At 42.9% G+C, this 20,663-nt stretch overlaps 2 protein-coding genes across 7 annotated transcripts in view; one reads left to right on the top strand and one right to left on the bottom strand.

Annotated features, from left to right (window-relative positions):
- Positions 1-1,331: 1,331 nt before the first annotated feature.
- Positions 1,332-20,663, bottom strand: part of MCM9 (minichromosome maintenance 9 homologous recombination repair factor) — a 30,547-nt gene continuing 11,215 nt past the window's right edge. For 5 of the 6 annotated variants that reach the window (XM_081904957.1, XM_081904958.1, XM_081904956.1 and 2 more), the window contains exons 6-13: positions 20,457-20,582; positions 17,979-18,098; positions 8,425-8,599; positions 6,215-6,417; positions 5,810-6,013; positions 5,125-5,207; positions 4,479-4,624; positions 1,332-4,154 (exon numbers count right to left, since the gene is read on the bottom strand). In XM_081904957.1, the coding sequence (XP_081761083.1) occupies positions 2,702-4,154; positions 4,479-4,624; positions 5,125-5,207; positions 5,810-6,013; positions 6,215-6,417; positions 8,425-8,599; positions 17,979-18,098; positions 20,457-20,582 (2,510 nt within the window). In that variant the 3' untranslated portion in view covers positions 1,332-2,701. Of the gene's footprint in view, positions 4,155-4,478; positions 4,625-5,124; positions 5,208-5,809; positions 6,014-6,214; positions 6,418-8,424; positions 8,600-11,324; positions 11,562-17,978; positions 18,099-20,456; positions 20,583-20,663 lie in introns of those variants that run through there. The other variant, XM_081904961.1, reaches the window with a different exon arrangement.
- On the top strand, positions 11,609-15,917 carry ASF1A (anti-silencing function 1A histone chaperone). Its single transcript, XM_081904963.1, has 4 exons — positions 11,609-11,987; positions 13,291-13,410; positions 15,118-15,290; positions 15,479-15,917. Exons 1-4 carry the CDS (start codon positions 11,879-11,881, stop codon positions 15,689-15,691), a joined length of 615 nt encoding a protein of 204 aa, XP_081761089.1. The 5' UTR covers positions 11,609-11,878; the 3' UTR covers positions 15,692-15,917.

Genomic DNA, 20,663 nt, shown 5'->3' with positions numbered 1-20,663 from the left:
AGCAGCGGTTTGGAGGTCTTGGGCCCCCCCAATATTTTTTATAAGTCGGTATGGGCCCCCGCCCCCCAAATATTTTTTATAAGTCGGCGCCCCTGCTGATGGAAGCAGTACAACATAGCTATGCCAGTCACGTTAAATCACCACTGTATTTTAAAGACAGGGAGAAACTCCACTGCTAGGATTCCAGCCTAAATAAGGACACACTTTCTCTGCACCTTGTGCTATTGGTTACTTATTAGTTTTCCACACTAATTGTAGAAGCACATGCACGATAAATGAGAAGCAAATCACGTCTGCAAGGTAACATGATTTATGCAATTGGCATTTAGCTATAGATCTATGGTACTGCTAAGCAATACTTTAATTCGTTCAAATATGGACCAGTCGGCTAACAGTACATAAGCTGTTAAGTTGTGGGTGAACATATCAGACGACACAGCGATTCTTCAAACAGCTCTTGTTATTCACAGGCCAGAACAGAACTGAACTGAAGGGTTCAGCCAGCTTGCTTATATAGAGTTCCACTACGACGCAACAGTAACAACTTTCTGTAACTATCCAATCACTGAACGTCACTTTCAATGCCTTATTTGCATATGTGGACCTGAGTGAAAACTATCTACAGTATCCCCCTGTTGGCCCAGGGTGAGAACTTCAGTACATAACATAAGCCACCAATTATGGCTGCGAAAGAACAATTTCAATGGGGCATGGATGGGATCCTAACAGAAGTATCACAGGAAGGAAGGAAGGATTTTCTTGAAGTGGATTGTGTCCAAGTAAGCCATAAGGAAAGTCTTGTGTATCCCTATATAGACATCTTTGGAATAAATGCCATATTAGATCTGCTTCTCATAAGATATCTGTATGAAACACATAGTAACATATTACATAGATTAAAATGCGTGCGCATGGGCTTAGCACACAACTTTTCTCTTTAAAATCCACAGTATGGGAGACTTGCAAAGGATCAGCTTCGAGTAAATACAGTGCAGTGCACATTTTGTACTAGCTGTACTACTAATACTTGCAGCAAGATTAATTTAGATTAGATATACACTGGATTAATTTAGATTAGATATACACTGTTTGCCACTGGATACGGGGTGGGGGGTGGGGACCTTTTTAGCAATTCAAATACATGTACAAACCTGTAACTTTAATGGAATTATGTGCTTTATATAATTGTTACAACAATTATTGCCTATGCATTCCTTAATGCAAAGAAGAACTCTTTATTTTAAGGGCATCTGTCCAATACTTACTCAGTTTTTCACACACCCATGTGAAACTACTTGCATTTACTAAATAATTAGATCAAGGCAAAGTAGGAACCTGCTAACTGATACTTTATTGAAGGACAGCAATGAAGATAATAGATTTTAAGTATAGAGTATGTATGGTGCCAAAGCCCATCTCCTTCCTCAATCATTTTAAGCTGTGCAGTTTCTTTGGACTGGGCAAAGAAATAAAACCCCTTATTGTCCAAAGTGTATGTACTCCCTCAATTATTGTGATATAATACAACAATGAAAAACTAATTTATGTTGAGGGACCTATAGCAGATAATTAAATGAAATTCTCCAGTAAAATACCATGAACCAAACAGCTTTGGGGTATTCTGTATTACTAGATGAACAGAGCTCATTCATAGTCCTTGCACAAAAAGCTGTGGTGTGTTACTTACGCCACAAAATGTAAATTTCGCAGCTGGAAGACAATGAAAGGCGTAGCCCAAAAGCCACGTTCTGAAATGGAACCAGTCTGGGATAAATGATTTGAGGTGCTTTATGGCCTAAGCATTGCAATACAGCAAGCATTAAAAGGAAGATGGAGAAGAGAAAACTATGCAATAGCTGTTTTTAAAGGCATGATTTTTGGGGGGTGGGAGGTATTAATAGGAAGATGACTATAATTACAGCTGGTGGAATCAAGCATTTGTGCAGTAAACTGACTGAAGGAGAAATCTAAATAAAAAAACCTCTGCTTCATTGTCAGGGGTTATTCTACCCTCGGTTTAACCAAGTGATATCCAAAATATGCCAACGAAACAGTCAGTGGAATCAGACATCTTGGAGGAAAAGAGGAATTAGTTGCAACGGCACCTGACCTGATGCTTGCCTCAAGGCAGTCCTCCATAGTAGTCTACTACCTTCAACACAGTAGTCTACTAACTCCATAGCAGTCTACTAATTTCTGTAGACAGAGGACAGAAGTCTGGGCGCCCTAAAAGTACCACATTTAAGGATGCCAAGATTTAGAAAACCTGTATGTTCTTTGAAATTACCTTGAATCCTAACTAGGTTTCTGTGAATGGAGAGGATCCTTCCATTCACTGATAGGACTCGGATCTAGTGCATGATTCTGCTGGCAGAAAGGGGCAAGGCATCTTCTCCAGTTCTTCATTCCCATGTCTCATGCTGCTTTGGAGAACTGTCCAAACAAGGTTTTGGGGGCAGAGCGGGGGGGGGGGGACTACGAAAGGAAGGAGAAAATTACTGAAGGTCACTTCCCTTGTTCTGCTGACAGAAGTATCACATGAGTGGAACTTTGCTCAGAGGAGGCTTCCACCAGCAGGAGTAAGCTCAGGATCCCAGCCTTTGTAAAGAGGCCATTTGGTAGGTTCATTTAGGCAAGATTAAAACAGATTTCATTTTCAGCATTTTGCAGTGCCATTTTGAGGAGGAAGCAGAAGTTCTTTTCAAGATTTGAGTTTCCTCTTGTTCTCTTCATCCCAGTCGAAGTCTAGGGTGGAATCATCAAAATCAGCTATTGAGAACAAAGATTTTCCTGTGCCAGTGCTGGCTCTTCCCACTTCAAAGCACTTCCTTGAGTGCCCCACGCTACTGGAGGTTTGGGCCTCCAATGGCTCCCTCTGTCTGTCCCTGTCGTTACTGGTGACATGCAACAAAACTGGAGACTTTGGCTTTGATTCAGCTGATGGCTTGAAGGCAAAGCTGGCTAATTTTGCCAGTATACTGGAGCACACTTTTTTCGTGTCCGCACCATCTGATATTTCCTCTCTCATTCTTGCCTTTTTTGTGGAGGAAGGGAGTGAATGATCGTTTTGCTCCTCCTCCTCTCTTTGGTTATCACAAGGGCGTTTCTCCGTTCTATTATTTCCCACCTTAGTATTGTGTTCCTTGTAGTGTTTCTCAGGACAGCCTTCTTCCCTTGGCTTCCCCACTTTTGACACAGTTTTGGTAGAAGTGTGAGGGCTGCAGACAGTATCAGGCAATTGGGCATGATTTTCATTTTCAGAAGGCCAAGCGAGCTTTGGCTTCTGCTTACGCTGAAACTTAGCTAGTTTAGCAGCCGCAGGTCCCAAATCTTCCAGGATTTCAGGTTTAGTAGAACTTCCTGCTGCACCTTTGTTTGTTTGGCCTCTGTTTCGCTTTCTGGTTGAAGTAGCAGACTTCTGTTGCCTTAAAAGTGTGCTGTGAGGTGGGGAAGCACCCAGGTCTGTTCTGGGGTGTTGTGGAACAACAGCTGGACCAGGAGAAAATAAAGTTGGAGAACACTCAACCTTAGGATCTGGGGTACTTGCACAAAACCCATTAGCTCCTTCAATGTTTTCCCTGTGCCATTTCTTAGAGGCCCTGTGAGTAATCACTAAATCAGGTGAGGTACAATCCGCTGCATTTGGGCCTTTGTCACTTGCTCCTGAAGGTAAGCTTGTGGGCTTGGTTGCCTTCCCCCCATCAAGACTAGAGGCAGCCTGTCTGCAAGCATTTCCCAGGGCTATTGTTGTTGCTGTGGTTTGCTTGGCTTCACTTAAGTCATTTCTTTCTTTAGAGCAGGGTTTGTTGTGTGGGGCTTTCAAAGACGTTCCTGCAGTTGGAGACATTCTTGCAACTGGAGACTCATAAATGCTCTTCTCAGCTTCAGTGCTGCTGTCCGTCATACTGTCAAACCAGCTCAAGCTACTGTCCTTGCTGCATTCACTGGGTTTGCCCCATTCCTTTGTTACTCTGTTATCATCAGATGTCTGGCTGCTTGAGAATGTTGGATGCTTATCAGCTTGCAATTGTATATTATTGCCCTCTTGGTCTGAATGTTGCGGACGAGACACCTGCTCCGATTTCTCAAGTGTGCGATTGTTTGAGGATGCCTCTTTGGACTGCGGAAACTGAGACGAATTTTCATTCTGCAATCTGCAAAACAAAATCAAAATATATTTTACAAAAATAAACTACATTTCCCCCTTCCCTGATCCTATGAAATGCAGGATCTGCTCCATCTATGTTTGGGTTTACAGCCCTAATTATTTATTTTGATTTTGGTAAGCATATAAGTAAATGAAAGCAACTAATTACAGAGTTATTATTCGGCACAATGTGTCTTCACTTTGATACCCTGGACAGTAAGTTTATTAGTGGCCATCCTATGCTACTGCCTATTCCAATAGCACATGTGTTTCCTGAATCCACTGTGATTTACAAGGGCTTTTTTTTGCCTCCCATATAAATGTTTATCACCTGTCAAGTCTTTGGAATTCTTCACGCAGAATGTCCTGGAGTTCCAGCTTCTCGAGGATCAGTTTACACTGCATTCGATATTGCTCCAGTGGGTTTTCAGGAAATGATGTGTGCAGTGCATTGACACCTCCAAGGAGTGCACCTCCCTATAGAAAAGAATAAGAGAGAAATACAATGCAAATGAACTTTAATTAGATATGTCTGTGTGTAAACTTATATGCCGTTAAAAGGGTTATATGACACAGCACACAGATTGGCAGGTTTTCCAGCACTGAATAAAACTGCTATCAAACTAACCCTACATCTTTAGCTTATAAAAACAGGCATTTGCACCCTTCTTCAGTGCAGCATGTGGGCACAATGACACGCACGGGGACCTTCCATTCTGCCTGCACAAGGCTCTCCTCCTTCCCTGATGCCTTGCTCACCATCATGGTTTCAGTAGTGGTGGTGGTAGGTCAGTAGAAGCAGAAGACATTTTATTTACAGGCTCAAATGTACAAAACTGAGGGTTAATGTTAGGAATTGTTGAAGATTAGTTCTGAGGTGTAGAAATGTGGTCTCCTTGTTGCGTTGTGAAGGTTGCTTCCGATCACACGTACCACAAAGAACTGTTTCAGCTGCCAGTCTCTACAAGGAAACTCACCTGCATTGAAGACTCCATCACTGAAACCACGGTTACTGCATCTTCCACAGTTACAGTATCTCTAAACATCAACCGAGCATGTGCTAAAAACAAACAACAACAACAAATGTTGCTGAAACCGATGAGCAGATGGTTAGGTTAAATTTATTAAATGCATATGCCACCTATTTAGAAAGCTCTAGATAGCAAGCGATAATGGAATTACATTAGCAACAGTTTTTGATTTAAATATTTAAAAAGCACTGTTGCACACAACCCCAACCTCTGAGCGGTGCGAGATTCCAGGGGTTCCAGGCGCTTACTTACACCCAACAACTGAAGCACTGCTTACCCATATTAGGGCTCCTGGTGGTGGGTGTAGTATTTAAAAGCCTCTCAATCCGTGTTACAACTCACACATTTGCAAGCCAGAGTAGCCATAGCCTAGCTACAGCATACAATGCTGGGGCATGGAAACCCTATATATGCAGGTGCTGCTGCACTGGATAAAACCCCTTTAAAGGTTCACCATACTGAGTGCCAACAGAAACAAGCATTTGTTGTAGCCCCTGGGGCATTCAAACATGCATTTAGGAGTTTAGTCTAATCAGCTGCATGACCTGGTTCCAACACTGCCACGAACGTTTCCCAATTCATTTTGTGTGATGTAAGTGCTAGAAAAGGAAGAGGAAACCCAGGCTCTCACCTTCAGCTAATCGTATCAAGCTCTCTAATAAGCGGATGGTGGTTCGCGCAGCGTTCCTGCAATCGCTCTGCCTCTGCATCTGATAATAGCGGACAAGAATCAAGTTGCTTTCATCAGTCAATACCGGCTGCAGGTTCTTTATAAGGCAGAAATATGTTTTCATTTTTTCCATAGTCCACAGCTTTTCAGACACACTTGGGCAAGCTGCATGAGAAGAGTGCAGAAAGAACTGCATTAACAAAATAAGACACAGAGTAGAAATCAATAGACTTCATAATGACTACGCTGTCGTTGGCTCCAACCCTCTGGTGCACTTATTCTGCATGAGCACAAATGGATATACAGTCTAGGTAGTGTAGAGATTCAGATATATTCTCTATAACTGATTGCAAAAGCCACTGCTACCTTTGTTTTCCAGTATGAATGAGGAAATTATGCGATCCCATTCTTCATTTCTTGTATCCAGCAATACCAGGACAAGGTCGAACCTGCTAAGGAGAGGGCTGCCAAGAGCGATGTTCACAGAGACAGATTCATTAGGGTCATACTGCCCCTTTGGATTGGTTGCTGCCAAGATAGTGGTCCTTGTGTTCAGCTTGCACACTAAACTGAAGAGAAACATGATCGATATTGACACAGAACTATGTTATACCACCACCACCACCCTACTGCCCAAAGGAACACTTCCAAGTACTTTCCATTTTGAACCTTCCCTTCAGAAATTTCACACAGGCTGATCGGATAGGAGAAAAGATGAGGTGACAAACTAGCTAGAAAGGTTTGCGGAACTTAATGCAAATAAAGTGTAGTTCTGGATGAATGTGATGAACTGCAAATATAGGTAACAGGTAAGATCAGCAGCCAGCAAGGAACCCTGTCTGGACTGGAGGCCACATCTATAATTTTAAATTGGGAGTAGAGTTGCTAATCAGCCAGCATTAGATCAGTAAACTTGTTTCGTCAGGTAGCTAAAACTAAAGTCTGAAAAGCCAATTTTAAAAACCTGAATACTCCAGATTCTGCTCATAACCCACCCAGCTCCACCCTCCCTCTTCTGCAATCTACCGGAAGGTCTCACTACGTAGCATCACCGGGGGGGGAGGGGAAAGATTTTTTTAGATCAAAAGTTGACAATCTTAACACTGGGGGGGAAATTGTATGCTCTCTCCTACGCGGGCAAATGCAAACTCTCTTACACTGTTGTCTCTGCCACTTGCACACACACACACACCTGTTTGATGCACAGACATGTCTTGTGTTCTTCCACTTGCAGGCACACTCATAAATACACAGATGTTTGCAAATATACACAATCTCACTATACAAACTACCATGATCATAAGAACGGTGTCTATAACAACATTTAGTATGGTGCAATTCCCCCCCCCCATCCCTTAATTCATTTGACCTTGACCCGAGGTTTGTTTTCAGAGCTACAGAAGGGTGTTTTGTCCAAGTAAGCATAACTCTCTCAGTGCAGACATTTAGACAGCTGTTCTAAATCTGACTTCGAAGTGATCTATTTCCAGTTGGTGCCATCTTCGCTCTTACCTCATTGTACTGAGAGGGAGCAAGTACAGCACCAAGAATCTTAGCTTTCATATTTGTAGTACATAACATGGGAAAAGTATTTTGACTCTTAGCCAGTAACAACAGAGATTCAAAAAAGAAATCAAGAGTTGACCCCCACTCTGTAATGCCTTAAGGATGTCTAAATATGGAAGTGAAAGGTTGCAGCCCCAGAACACATACTTGGAATGGAGGAAAGGTCTAAAATTCCATCTGCAGCACAAAACAACTGTTTCATTGCTCTCCTGACTAAAAATGGTTTTCTTTTTTTAAAAAACAACAACACTGAAAATAGTGTCCAATAATGGTCATTTGAAAGTTGTGTATATGTCCAGTCTAGTACTGGTACAATAAGATGCAAACATAGGGTCAAAGAACATTATTCCCTCCCATTTTTGTGGCTTGTAAAAGCTGAACAAGTACACTTAGCTCTTGCACCTTATGTTTACTCAGAAGCCAAGCCCCACTATGTTCAGTGGGGCATGCTCCCTAGTAAGGTAAAAGGTAAAGGATCCCTGGATGAATAAGTCCAGTCAAAGGCGACTATGGGGCTGCGGCGCTCATCAATTGTAGGGATAAGTTTCACCTCTTTACTGTGGGAAGTTGGGAAGGTGGTGAGACAAAGAGGGAACGAACAGCCAGTCAACAGAAGCTGTGTTTTTTGCTACCTGATAGAGGTCTGAAAATTGATGGAAGTACTTAGCACTCACTGCAATGGCTAATATCTTGTCATATAGTGAGAACAGCTGAAATTTTGGGATTTGCTGGGATGGAATTCTATACTCCCTTAGCTTTCTGGTTTTCTGTATACTCCTGGGCATATGCCAGTTAGACTGGAAGAAGATTAAAAAATAAATAAATTCCCTAGAGAGTTTAAAAGAAGGTCCATTGCTCATTCTGCTTTCCCTTCTGGAAAACGGACTGCAGGTTTCTGGCTTCTTTGAAAACCTACAAAGTTTGTTTGAGCAGACCCTCATGCAACAACAATACAAGAGTGGTGAAATAAATTAGCATCCATGGCCCTTTTGTTAAAAAAAATGACTTACCCAGCCTTGGCCACGCTGATGGTCTGTTGTTCCATTGCCTCGTGAATGCTGGTTCTGTCGTGTTCCTTGATGCTGTTAAACTCATCAATACAGCAAAGTCCCCCATCAGCCAGCACGAGGGCTCCAGCCTCCAAGTTCCACTCTCCAGAGTCTTTCACAGCAGTCACTGTTAAACCTTTGGAACAGAAAAGTGTTGTTTGAGCAACTCTGGCTCAATCTCATTTGAACAAGGCTTACTAAAATAAGTAAGGGTGACAGCAGTACAATTTCCGGTGAAGACAGACCTGGTGCAGCTAGTGCCTTTTGTTACCATGAAACTTCCTCAGAATTCCCTATGGAAGTTTAGTGTTTGTTTGTTTGTTTATTTGTTTGTTTAAAAAAATCATTTTCTTAATTAACAAGGCAAAACAACAACTTACTTACCTGAGTACATGCAGATTAAAAAATAAATAAGAGGTGGGCAGCCTGCTTGGAGCATATGTGAGGGGGAAAACTGATGGAGAAACTAGTGTTATGAGGTTTTTTTTGGGGGGGGTATTTATTGGTATGTGTAGGCTGTATGCCTGAGCCTCCTTCCAATTTCTGGATCCAGCACAGACTCAATTCCTGGAGGAACCAAGCTAGCTTCCTGATGAGGTAAGTATGGGTCATTAAGGTAACAAAGGAAATGGATCTGTACCAAATGAATAAGGGGTGACCCCCCCCTCCTTCAACTCACTGGTAGTTAGAAAGACAAAGGGCAGAGTTGAGAGTTGAGTTATGTGAACTAGCAAGTAGAAGTAAGGCTGTAAGCTGGGGGGCTGGGGGACAGAACCATGCCTGATTTCTGTTGGAATACAAGGTTGTGGCATTGAGAGGAGCAAGACCATTGGGGGGGTGTTAATGCTGTGAACCTCTACATGTAGTCTCAGGTTGAATACAGTATATGTGTAAGTAAACCATATATCATAGAGACACCACATTCTCCATTGTCTCTCATTCCAAAAGAAACGCAAGCCCTAAATAAGTGCCTAGAACCCCTGTAATCTCGCATTGCTCAGAGATTGGGGTGGTGTGCAACAGGAACACTGCTAATATATACCTGTCATTCAAAATGCAATCCAAGGATGGAAGCCAGACTCATACTTTGGCTAAGGGATCTCCTGCAAGTTCTCTCTTTACATTACACCTGCCTGCACCCTAAATCTGGTATGTTATCATTCATGATATCCTATAGTATAAATAGACTAATGGAAAATCAATTCACATTCATTTGTCAAAGGAAACTTAAAATTCAGTTGCATTTATGAAAGAGAGCACAGTAGCAGTGCATCCTTCTCTCTGCTGCTCCGGTGGTTTCTTTTTGAGTATGTTGCTGTCCGCTGAGCCACGCAAAGGGTGTGTAAGTTCTGGTAAAATGACTGTTCTACTTATCAACAGCTGTGGAGTGCACTTGTGCAAGTAAACACCTAGGATGCAGAATCAGAGTAGTAAGTTAAAGAGGTGCAATTGCACCATTAAAGCTTTTGTGGTGTGTGCAGCAAGAAATGGAACCTGGGACTTCCTCCTCACACTGCAATTTTAAAAAGAGCTGGCCTGTGAGTGACAATGCCTTATAAGTCACATGTCCATAAGCAACACAATGACATGATTAAAACGTGGTAGTGCAAGAGAACAACCACTAGGTGGTTCCTGTAACTGTCATCCCTAGTTTGTCCCTCTGGAGGTTCCATAGAGGCTTCCTGTGCGAGCCAACAAGCAACCACAAGAAAACGCCACCTATCACTAAAAAATAAAAACTGCTCCTGTTACCAACTGCCTGAATCCTATCTTTCCACAACGCTACAAAAACATAGCATATGTTTAAAATACCCAGGGAAAAGGTAATTAGCAGCAACAATAACCTGAACAGCAGAAAAAAGACAAAGGGATAATCAAGGCAATCTGAAAGACCTCCAGAAGAGAGCTACCATGGTCTGGCATCTGAAAGTAAGCAAGAAAACAAAGGCAAACGATGAAGTCCCACAGTTTTGATGCCCTGGCAGAGAAGGCCCTGGCTCATCTTGCCACCTACTGTGTTTCGGAAGGGGAGAACGCACAAAAGCAGGGCCTCTGGAGGTGTCCACAGTAGGGCATTAATGCATATGTGGACTGCTGTTTCCATGTGCGTGTTTGTGTGTGTACAGAAGTACAATTTTATGCCTCCCAAATCTATCCTGTTTCCCATTCAAAAATCCGAATTCAGTCTGTGTGTTTTGGACAGAGTGGGGAGGGGAGGGGATTGCTGCCACTTGGATGAAGACATCATATAGACACCACACACAAAAAAAACCCCCAGACACAAACAGCTTCAAGTGCACTTTAAAATTCAGTGTGGACAAGCCCTCTGAGGAGGAGCCTGCACTTTGGTAGGTTTATGTGGGACCAGCTAACCTGGGCCCAGACTATTTGTCTAACGAAGACTTTAAATTGAATCCAGAAACCAAGTGGGAGCTATTTTGGAGAACAATCTGAACTCTGGCCAGGCAGTGATGGAGTGGCGTAGCCCCTACATTCACGGTCTTGTTCCACACGTCAGCAGATCTTCAGCTGGCTCAGCCCCTCCATGGGTGGGGGGTGGGGCTTGTGGTGTGTTTATGCACTTTGCAGATCACCACTCTTTTATTCCACACTTTTCAATGCACTCTTCACTTTCCAATTCGCAAAAAAAGAGGTCTGTTTCTTTTTAAAAGAGGATTTGTTGCACTAGGCCGAGTGTGTGCTTTAATCCACTTTAACTGCACAAATCCATCCCACAGAATATTGAGAGATATGGAGGCATCATACAAGCACATACATGAATTCATTAGTTTAAAATAAAGCCCATTATTTATTCTTTTCTTTGGGGGGAGCGATCAACATGGGCAGTGTTTCTTTTCCCCTTTTCTTTTCACTTCGCTTCAATTACGCCAAGACCCCTTTTCTTGCAAGTTCACTTCTCTCAAGAGCCTCGCTCGCTTCGCTCTCCAGCCCTTTCACCCTCCTCTGGTCCAGCAGGTGGAGCGCCAGCTAAAACTTCCCACTCCACTCGGGCTACGGGAGCCCATCTTGCTCTTTCGGGGAAGCCTCGGCTGCAGGAGGAGGGCCATAGCTCAGCGTGCAGCCAATCCGCGCCAGCCCTGCCAGTTAACAGAGCAGAATGGGCTGTAGTTTAGTGTAACAGGAAAGCTGCAAAACAGTGTGGAGTGCTCTCGGTGCAACATTAAAAAAGAGAGAGAGGAAAACAAGAAAGGGGAAGACGGAGAAGGGCGAGTTTTGGGGTGGTGCTTTTTTTTTTTAAGCAACCCAAACCTCAAAGTTTCCTAACTCTCAGCGTGCTCGCTTGCCGGCGCTGGGGTTCGCGCCCTGCAAAAGGGGAGCCCCCTGGACTTTTCTCGGGCTGCGGTAACACGCCGCGACTATTGTTTGCGGGTCTCCCCTCCCCCCTCCCCGAAATATGGCAAAGGTTCAGGTGAACAACGTCGTGGTGCTGGACAACCCTTCTCCTTTCTACAACCCTTTCCAGTTCGAGATCACGTTCGAGTGCATCGAGGACCTGTCCGAAGGTGAGTTTGCCCGGGGTGGATTTTTCGCCCCCTCGGCGCTGGCCAAGCCCTTTCGGGCTTTTCCCCTTCCCAGGCTTAAAGTTTGCAAAGGCCTCGCTGCTGCTCCCTCTCCTCCTCCTCCTCTGCATCTGGCATGACGGAAGGACGGTGGGCTTTGCAGCCACCGCCTCCTCCTTCTCTCCCACCCAACCCGGCAGCGCCCGCACGGTGCGCCCAGCTTCTCCGGTCTTCCGCTCGCGAGGAAGGGAAGCCTTTAAGTTGCAAGGAACTTGTTTGAGCGCTGGGAGCAGCCATGTTGCCAGCATTGTGCTGCTGCTGCTGGTGTGTGTTGGAGGGGGCGGCGGGGCGCGTACGCGGGAGAAGGAGGGCTCAACGGAAACACCTCGCACGCTTCGGGTTTTGGTGGGGGGGGGCGAGCCGGGAGAGGCACAACTACCCAGTGCAAAGGAACCAAAGGGGAGCTACAGATGGGCGGGGGGGAGCGCTGAGAACACCTGCAAGTTAAGTGGTTTCCACTCATCCGCTAGAAGGGGGGTGTGTGACATGTTTAAAACGCTTTAGTGAAAAAAACCCCAGAATTTTAGCGATGCCTTTTTTAAAAAGTGTTAAATGGCCTTAAAAGCACTTCTGGTACTACTTTACGTTTGCATAACTTTTTAATTGTGACACCCCTTTCAGACGGAAGTTCGCTTTGGGGAACGCCCTGGAGGTTTGTAGAGGGTGTTTTGTTTTTCGTCTGGATAGCCTAATAAGCCTCTCTTCGGACCTCCACCCTTGCCCCCTCCCGGGGTAGTGAGGTCAGCAGCACTTTCCCCCACTAGAGGTAGCGAGCAACTTCTGCCGCCACCCTTCAAAAACGTCTTTGCCCTAGGCGGGCAGGAAGAATACTTAAAGACCTCCTCCAGAACTTGCTATCCTAACCTACTGTCTAGTGAAGTCCTGTTGAATTCAGCAGGGTTTACTCCCAAGTAACAGGTTAGGACTACAGCCTCAACTACTAAATATTATGAAGTCATGCAGTAATTGAGCAGAATGCTACAGTTGTCTACAACAACACTTAAAAGTGCTAGTATCAACAAACCTCTTCAAAACAATTTTTCAGTATTGTAAAACATTTCCTTGGATGTAAATACTAATTATTTTCAGCCAGCCCTGCTGGTTTTCAATATTTGTTTTCAAATAAATGTAAACATCATCTAGTTAATGTCAACTGGCTTTACTAATGTTAAGAGGATACAGTTTTTATGTGTTTTATTTTAGGTTAAAGCAAAAGTACTAAAAGGTTTTTCTTCTTCTAATGTAGATTTGGAATGGAAAATTATCTACGTGGGCTCCGCAGAAAGCGAGGAGTACGATCAAGTTCTAGATTCAGTTTTGGTGGGCCCTGTTCCTGCAGGAAGACATATGTTTGTATTTCAGGCAAGTCTGCTTTAAAACATTTAGGAAATTATAAAACATTGTGTGTGTTTATGTTCAGATGGCTACTTTTGCGACAAGCAGTCACAAATTACAGGTGACTGAAGTTCAGCACTGCCCTTTGCTTTAAAAGGGTAGCAAATCTAATGTTTAACCCAAGGCTGGACAGCTCTTCCTCTGGGCGCTGATTTTTAACCAAGAACATAGGGATATACATAACCAAGCGTGTGAGCTATTCATCATAAACAGTAAGTTAGCTCTTCTCTATGAGAGAGAGTTGCTGTTCTGGGAATAGAAGGGAGGGAAGTACTGTATATGGGGTAATAAATTTAATTTCAGTAGGATTTCTTTTTTTTTTAGTGTTTTAGAGGAACGATTTTTCATGCATTTTTCATGAATACAGTAACATAAGCTATGTATATGCAATCGTAGGTAATATTTTGGCCATCAGACTTGCAACTGCTCACACTGAGTATGAGTTAGATACTTTTCAGGGGAGGCTGTGTGTCTTCCTGCTTTCTGACATGCAAGTGGTGGGTGTGCAGGATACTGACTTATTTGTAAATGTGCCTGGGCTCTGGAATTTACAACCCTAGGGGGCCCATCTAGCCCAGTCTCCAAATCATCAAGAGGGCTGTAAAGGAATGTCATTTTTGTAGACGGCTTTTAACATTATCTGAACCCATGAGTTAATGGTTATATGTTGCTTCTGGTCACCTCCTTAATTGGCGGCAATATAGATGCATACATAAAATTTGTCAGCCTCATTGGGACCTCTGTGGGGCCAAAAATCTGCACAGAAATATTAAGAGCACACAATGCTTTTTGGGCGGAGTGTTCTTCAGGAAAGGGGGAAACAAGTGCGTTTAGAGGCCACTGAACACTGTGTGACTTGCAATTGTGGCACAGATTGCACTTGCTAAGCTAATACACTCTAGCTGTGTGCATCTCTCTGCAAGGGGATTATTACACAGTCACGTATTTGCATTTGTATGTAGCTGGTTTTAACCATGATGTGTTCAAGAAGCCAATGTTTTGTTTCTCCAAAGTTTGGTTTGTTACCCAGTGGCTCTTGTCTTGTGCCTCTGTAGCTTGGTGTGTGTCTAGTCTGGAGCTACTAAGCAGAGCGTGGTTAGGTAAGGCTGCTATGTTCAGACATGACAAACCATAGTTAAAACAAGCTGTGGTTTGTACGCCAACAACAAACTGGCCTCAAATAATGATTTGTTGCCAGGAAAAAAATGATTAGTCCGCAGGGCAGGGTTCAGATATTCAAATGAACCATGGTTTAACATTATGTGCAGACGAGGTATGTGTGTGTTTATGTAAATAGCTGGGTGAATCCACACAGCTAAAAGCTGTGATGTTTGCTCTTTTAGGTAAAAAATTAAGGCAGATTGGGTACAACCTGGTTTGTTTTACTAAAGGAAGTCCACCAACAAAAAAATCTAGTAACAAGTTAAAAGACCTCACAAAAAAATAAAATGAGCTTGGAATCCATATCAAGGAGCTGAAACAATTACAGGATGGTCCTTGACTGAAAACCTGAAGTATATGTCTTTGAAGATTAGAACTTTTGTGCTTCTTAGTTCAATCGGCATCAATAAGTACTGTGCCAAATCTCTTTATATTGTGAGCATAGTGGTTTCCTTAACAAACAAAAAAAGTGGGGGAGCATTGGTCAATCTTGTGTTTTGTTTTTTGCTGCAGGCAGATGCTCCTAATCCAGGACTAATTCCTGATGCAGATGCTGTAGGAGTCACAGTTGTGTTAATCACCTGCACCTACAGAGGTCAAGAATTTATTAGAGTTGGCTATTATGTGAACAATGAATATACTGAAACAGAATTGAGAGAAAATCCTCCGGTAAAGCCAGATTTTTCTAAGGTAGGAGTTATTGTGCTTTGCTTATCTATTAAAATACTCTTGTTACATAGAATTAAAATGCTAAGAAATAAATCAGCAAGTCAAATTTTAAAAAGAGCTTTGTCCTGAATTTGTTCTAAGACTGCTTCAGAAGTCAAGAGTGTCTGATGCAACTCCAAAATGTTGATGTGAATGTCCTTGTTTTGCAGCTCCAGAGGAATATTTTGGCATCTAACCCCAGGGTCACAAGATTCCACATTAATTGGGAGGACAACACTGAAAAACTGACAGATGCAGAGAGCAGCAACCCAAACCTTCAGTCACTCCTTTCTACAGATGCACTGCCTTCTGCTTCAAAAGGATGGTCAACATCAGAAAATTCACTAAATGTTATGTTAGAATCTCATATGGACTGCATGTGACCCGACTTACCTTTCAGCGCTATGTATGTGTTAGGATGTAGACAGACAGCACAGAGACACACATACACACACACACATACACACACACACCATCGCCAGAAACGATTTCCCGGGAATTGCATATTCAACATGTGAAGAATTTGTTTTAAAATCCCCACATTCTGTAGAAAGTTTATAAGGAAAAAGTATTTGAGTGGATGTATAAATAAAAATTATTTTTAAGTAATTCTGAGGGTTTGCTCAGTCCACACTAAGTATGTTATTAAAACATTTATTTATTTTTTTCTCCCCTGCAGGCTGGGTGGGGGTTGAGGGAAATACAGGAAGTTAGATATCTCCTAGAATAGTTGGAAAGTACCCTGAGGATCATCTAGTCCTGAAATGCAGGAATATGCAACTGTCCCTTACGGGGATTGAACCTGCAACCTTGGCGTTGTCAGCACCACGCTCTAACCAACTGAGCTGAAGAAGTTAAATCTACAACTTGTTCAGTACATATGCAAGACTATTCTAAACAGCCTCTGTTTGGAAAGCAGGAAGCATAGCATAAACCGCAGCTGCCTTTTCAAGGCACATATGACTTTTAACAATACAATTTGGTCCAGCATCAAAACGTTTGTGTAGAATACTATTGTGCGTGTACTGTGGGGGTCCCCTCCCTTCTCACATAAGCTGTTCGTGGCATGCCATGCAGTGTTACCACAGAAAGGAATACAGGACTAAAATGTTTGTGCTGGCCGAGATGCATGGACACTAAACTCAAATCCTCCACCGCACCAAAATAATAGTATGTGCATTACAGTAGTCCTCATCAAGCAGTCAGGCTTATGTATAAGTTGTGGCTTAAAAGATTTATCAGCCTGCCAGCCACATACTTGGTCTGAGACAGGGTCTTACACTTTGTAGACCTCCCACACACTGGCCCATTGCATGAAACATGATAAATAGAATTTAAAGCAATAGAAACTGAAGGTGCCTGGGACAGCATCAGGAAGCCTCTATATGCACAGAGTATCATTATTTTATCTTTGATGCTATATAGTGTGGGAAGGAAGGGGAACTGAGTTCCTAGGCCAAACAGGATCTTAAATGTCTCATTGGGAGATAAAAGTGTATTCTTTTTAAAAAGGTAAAGGGACCCCTAACCGTTAGGTCTAGTCATGGATGACTATGGGGTTGTGGCGCTCCTCTCGTTTTACTGGCCGAGGGAGCCGGCGTACAGCCGGTCATGTGGCCAGCATGACTAAGCTGCTTCTGGCGAACCAGAGCAGCACATGGAAATGCTGTTTACCTTCCTGCCGGAGCGGTACCTATTTATCTACTTGCACTTCATGCTTTCGAACTGCTAGGTTGGCAGGAGCAGAGACCGGGCAATGGGAGCTCACCCTGTCTGCCAACCTTCTGATCGGCAAGCCCTAGGCTCTGTGGTTTAACCCACAGTGCCACCCATGTCCCATATTCTTCTTAGGTCCTCCCAAAGAGAAAACACAACTGGGCCGAAATATTAGAAAAGTTTCACTGTGACAAATGACATTTATTCCAGTTCTGCCCAACTGGCAATGGCCTCCTAGGTTCCTTACACAGCCCTGCTCCATGACATAATACTAGATAGACACCCTGGGTTCATCCAGTGCAGTTGAACTTCAGGAGGTACGGGACAGACAAAAGGAAGTATTGTAAAATATAAACTCTGGGGTTTGCTACAACAGGGTGTGAAAATATGGTCCCCAAGCTCGATGGCTTAAAAGTGACTGGATTAAAAATTGAGGATAAAGGCTATGTGGCAATAAGGTTGAGTACCAGCAGATGGGAAATTGGAAGAAACCTACTGACTTCATGTTCTGCTTGTGAACTTAACCATAGCTATTTGCCCACTGTGGGAACAGAATGCTGGACTAAATGGACCCTCAGTCTGATCTAGCAGAACTACTCTTACGTTCTGAAGAGTCCTTTAAAATTAAGAGCTTGCAGATTAAAGTTAGGGCATTCTGTGTGCAAAGCACATGTTCTATCGAGCCTTCTGGGAATAAAAAGATTATGTTTTGTCATGTATAGACACATCAACATCTTGAGGTAGGACTCAAAACACAAGTCCTGTTTCCTACAGAGTGCTTTTTCCTCAGTGCACTATTACCAAGAGTTATAATGCATTTGAATAAAAAAAAATCCACTCCTTCATTACAACCTAAAGATGTACTTTCAGAAGGTAATTGTCAACTGCCTCCTCCCCCAATATAAACAAAAATTCCAACCGCAGTTGATTGTGCATTTGGATGTCTCATTTTACCTGCGCTTGTGGATCCAATTCCTGCTGTAAGTACAGAACGCGGAGTAATCTTTACTGCGTATTTCAGAAACTGAGACTTCCCTGTTCCAGGGTCTCCAACCAATAAAAGATGTGATTCACCTTGCAGGGAAACAAACGCACAAGTGTTTGCTAAAGCAGCATTTTAGATTAAAGTAATTATTCGGTGCAAGGCCAGAGAAATAATGAAACAGCAGAAATATGATGCCATCATGCCTGCCAATTTCCAATCTTTAAAATAAAAAGCCTTACATTTATCTTGCTTTCCATGAAAAGATAGCCACAAAGTGGCAGTTTTATCGTATGTACTTGAATGTATGTACACTCAAAACACAGAAGAATCTCACCCACCTGCCCTGTGTGCTCCATCTGCTCTGATCCCTGAACCAGACATGCCCACATGTATTGAATACTACCTGCATAGTCCAACCCTGATACTGAACCCTGGATACCAGGATTCAGATTACCACTTAGCCATGAAGATCACTAGGTTACCTTGGGCTAGTTGCAGGATTTCAGCCTAACCAACCTCACAGGTATTGGCAAAATAAAATGAAAGTGCCCCACCCTGAGTTCCTTGTAGGAAAGAGTGGGATATAACTATAATAATATATATATTTTAAAAATGTAGCCCCCAACTTTGCTAAGAAAGGATCATGTGCTGAAAGGTTTATGGAAACGTCTTAGACACCAATTTCCATATTTTCTGTCCTAATTACAATTATGCTTTTATTTTATTTTTGCTTAGCTACAAAAATGATAATTCATCTCATATGATCTCAGGAGGAAAATGTAAAATATTTAATGTCTTAACAAACATTAGTAGTAGGATTATGATTAAGCATTAGTGGGGTTTTCCCATCCTTTCGATAGTATGCAAGCTCATCATGTGGTAACTTGGCATTTCTAAATGGGGAGGGAATGATCTGACAAAAATGGCCTTTGCTCAAGAATATTCCACTATAGTTTAGATAATGTTTATTGCAGGAAAATTGTACTTAATAGCCCTCTACAGAAATGACATTAATGCTTTGAAGGTGGCATTTAAATTTTGCTCTGGTGACCTATGGCATATATGCACACATTCAAAAACCTCTTAGGATTATATCCACCTACACAAGTGGTGACATTTACTGCCCAGCACACAGCACTTCTGCCCCTCCACACAGGGAAAAGCAGTTTGCTGAAAATTCTACAGTAACAGATCTAAGAAAAAATAACAGGCAAGTATGGAAAGAAAAGACTGGAATAAAGTTATTTGAAGTTACAGGCTGGCAAAACATACTGGCCTTGCTCCCATGTCACTTCAAACCACGGTTAACTATTGTTTAAAGATGAACACAAAGCATGCTGGTGCATAGGGCTAAAATTGCAGCTGCTTTGCTGCTACTTCTGTGTTGTCGGCAACAAAGCCATGGTTTCACTAAGCCTCATGTCCAAACCCAGACTCATGATTTGTTTCTCCCTAAACCACCATGAGTGGTAAGCCACAAACAAACCTTGGTTGTAGCTCATGGTTTATTTTGAGAGCAACAAAACGAGTCTGAGTTTAGATGCAACATGCTACAACAGAAGGGTTGGAAAAGCAAGGTACCCACAATTTTAGCCTAATGCACCCAGCACATTCACCTTTAACCATAGTTAACTATAGTTTAGCACAGAGGTCAGCAACCTAAGGCCCATGGGCTGCTTCCGGCCCATGAGCTTCCTGGAACTGGTCCACAGCCGTTCTGCGGATCGGCCTGGGGATTCCATGCTTTCTTTTCCGCGGCACCATTTTTCCCCTCACTGTGAGGACCAACTTCCGGGTCAGAAGAGTGCCAGAAATGGTGTATGCGCATGTGCGTGGGCACTCCTCCATCCCAGAAGTGCGCCAGAAATAGCGGGTACACACACACGGGCATGCACACTCTGGCCCACTGAGAGGTCTGCCAGGGAGTGGACCGGCCCAGCCTCAAAAAACGTTGCCGACCCCAGTTCAGCATGATGTGTGAACAAGGCTTTTGTGAGATTTTGCTCTTTCCTCTCCAAAATCTGGTTGAATCTTTATTTTAATGTTATTAACTTGCTGTTGGATTAGTTAAATTTAACTAATCAAAGTCATCAAAAAATATTTTTAAAGTACCACAAAAAGCATCACAACAATGTTGTGACAAAGTGACCCAGTCCTGTGAAGTAGTACAGCAAATTTAAAGCTGTCTTTGTGACTGTCGGTATTGTTCCTCAAAGTGTACAACATACAGTTGCTTTCTAGAGTTTTTAGGGACATGACAACTTACATGAGTGTCTTTCATAGGACTACTTTATCAAGAAAGCACTAAGGGATTAAAAAATCATACAATGGCAGCTCTTTTACACTACAAGTGGTGCAGTAATTTAGGCCAGTGTAGTGATAAAGGAGACAGGTCTATAGGGGGCTGCGTGTATTTAAAAGAGGGGATAGGTTTTATATATACTAACCTCTAACCCGAGTGCCCGCAGCATCTGTTCTCTGCACTCCCCCTGCAAGCACCATGGCTACGGCCAACTTCACAAGATACAAGCCAAAAATCTGAGGGCACAAGCTTGCTAAAATGTCGTTTCTCCCTGAAAAGAGGGGAGGGAAAATAATTAGTTCAGCTGATAACAAACTATATCTGATCACAGACATTTCCCAAGCAACTGTCT

This window comes from Podarcis melisellensis, assembly GCF_964234715.1.
Source record: "Podarcis melisellensis genome assembly, chromosome: 3".
NCBI lineage: Eukaryota > Metazoa > Chordata > Lepidosauria > Squamata > Lacertidae > Podarcis > Podarcis melisellensis.
The sequence above is the reverse complement of the archived record's forward strand: the minus strand, read 5'-3'. Positions and strand labels throughout refer to the sequence as shown.

Excerpts from the sequence above, each read along its gene's own strand:
- ASF1A (XM_081904963.1), top strand. The coding sequence starts at position 11,879 with ATGGCAAAGGTTCAGGTGAACAACGTCGTGGTGCTGGACAACCCTTCT. Across the intron at positions 11,988-13,290 it reads CATCGAGGACCTGTCCGAAG|ATTTGGAATGGAAAATTATC; the intron begins GTGAGTTTGCCC and ends CTTCTAATGTAG. Across the intron at positions 13,411-15,117 it reads TATGTTTGTATTTCAGGCAA|ATGCTCCTAATCCAGGACTA; the intron begins GTCTGCTTTAAA and ends TGCTGCAGGCAG.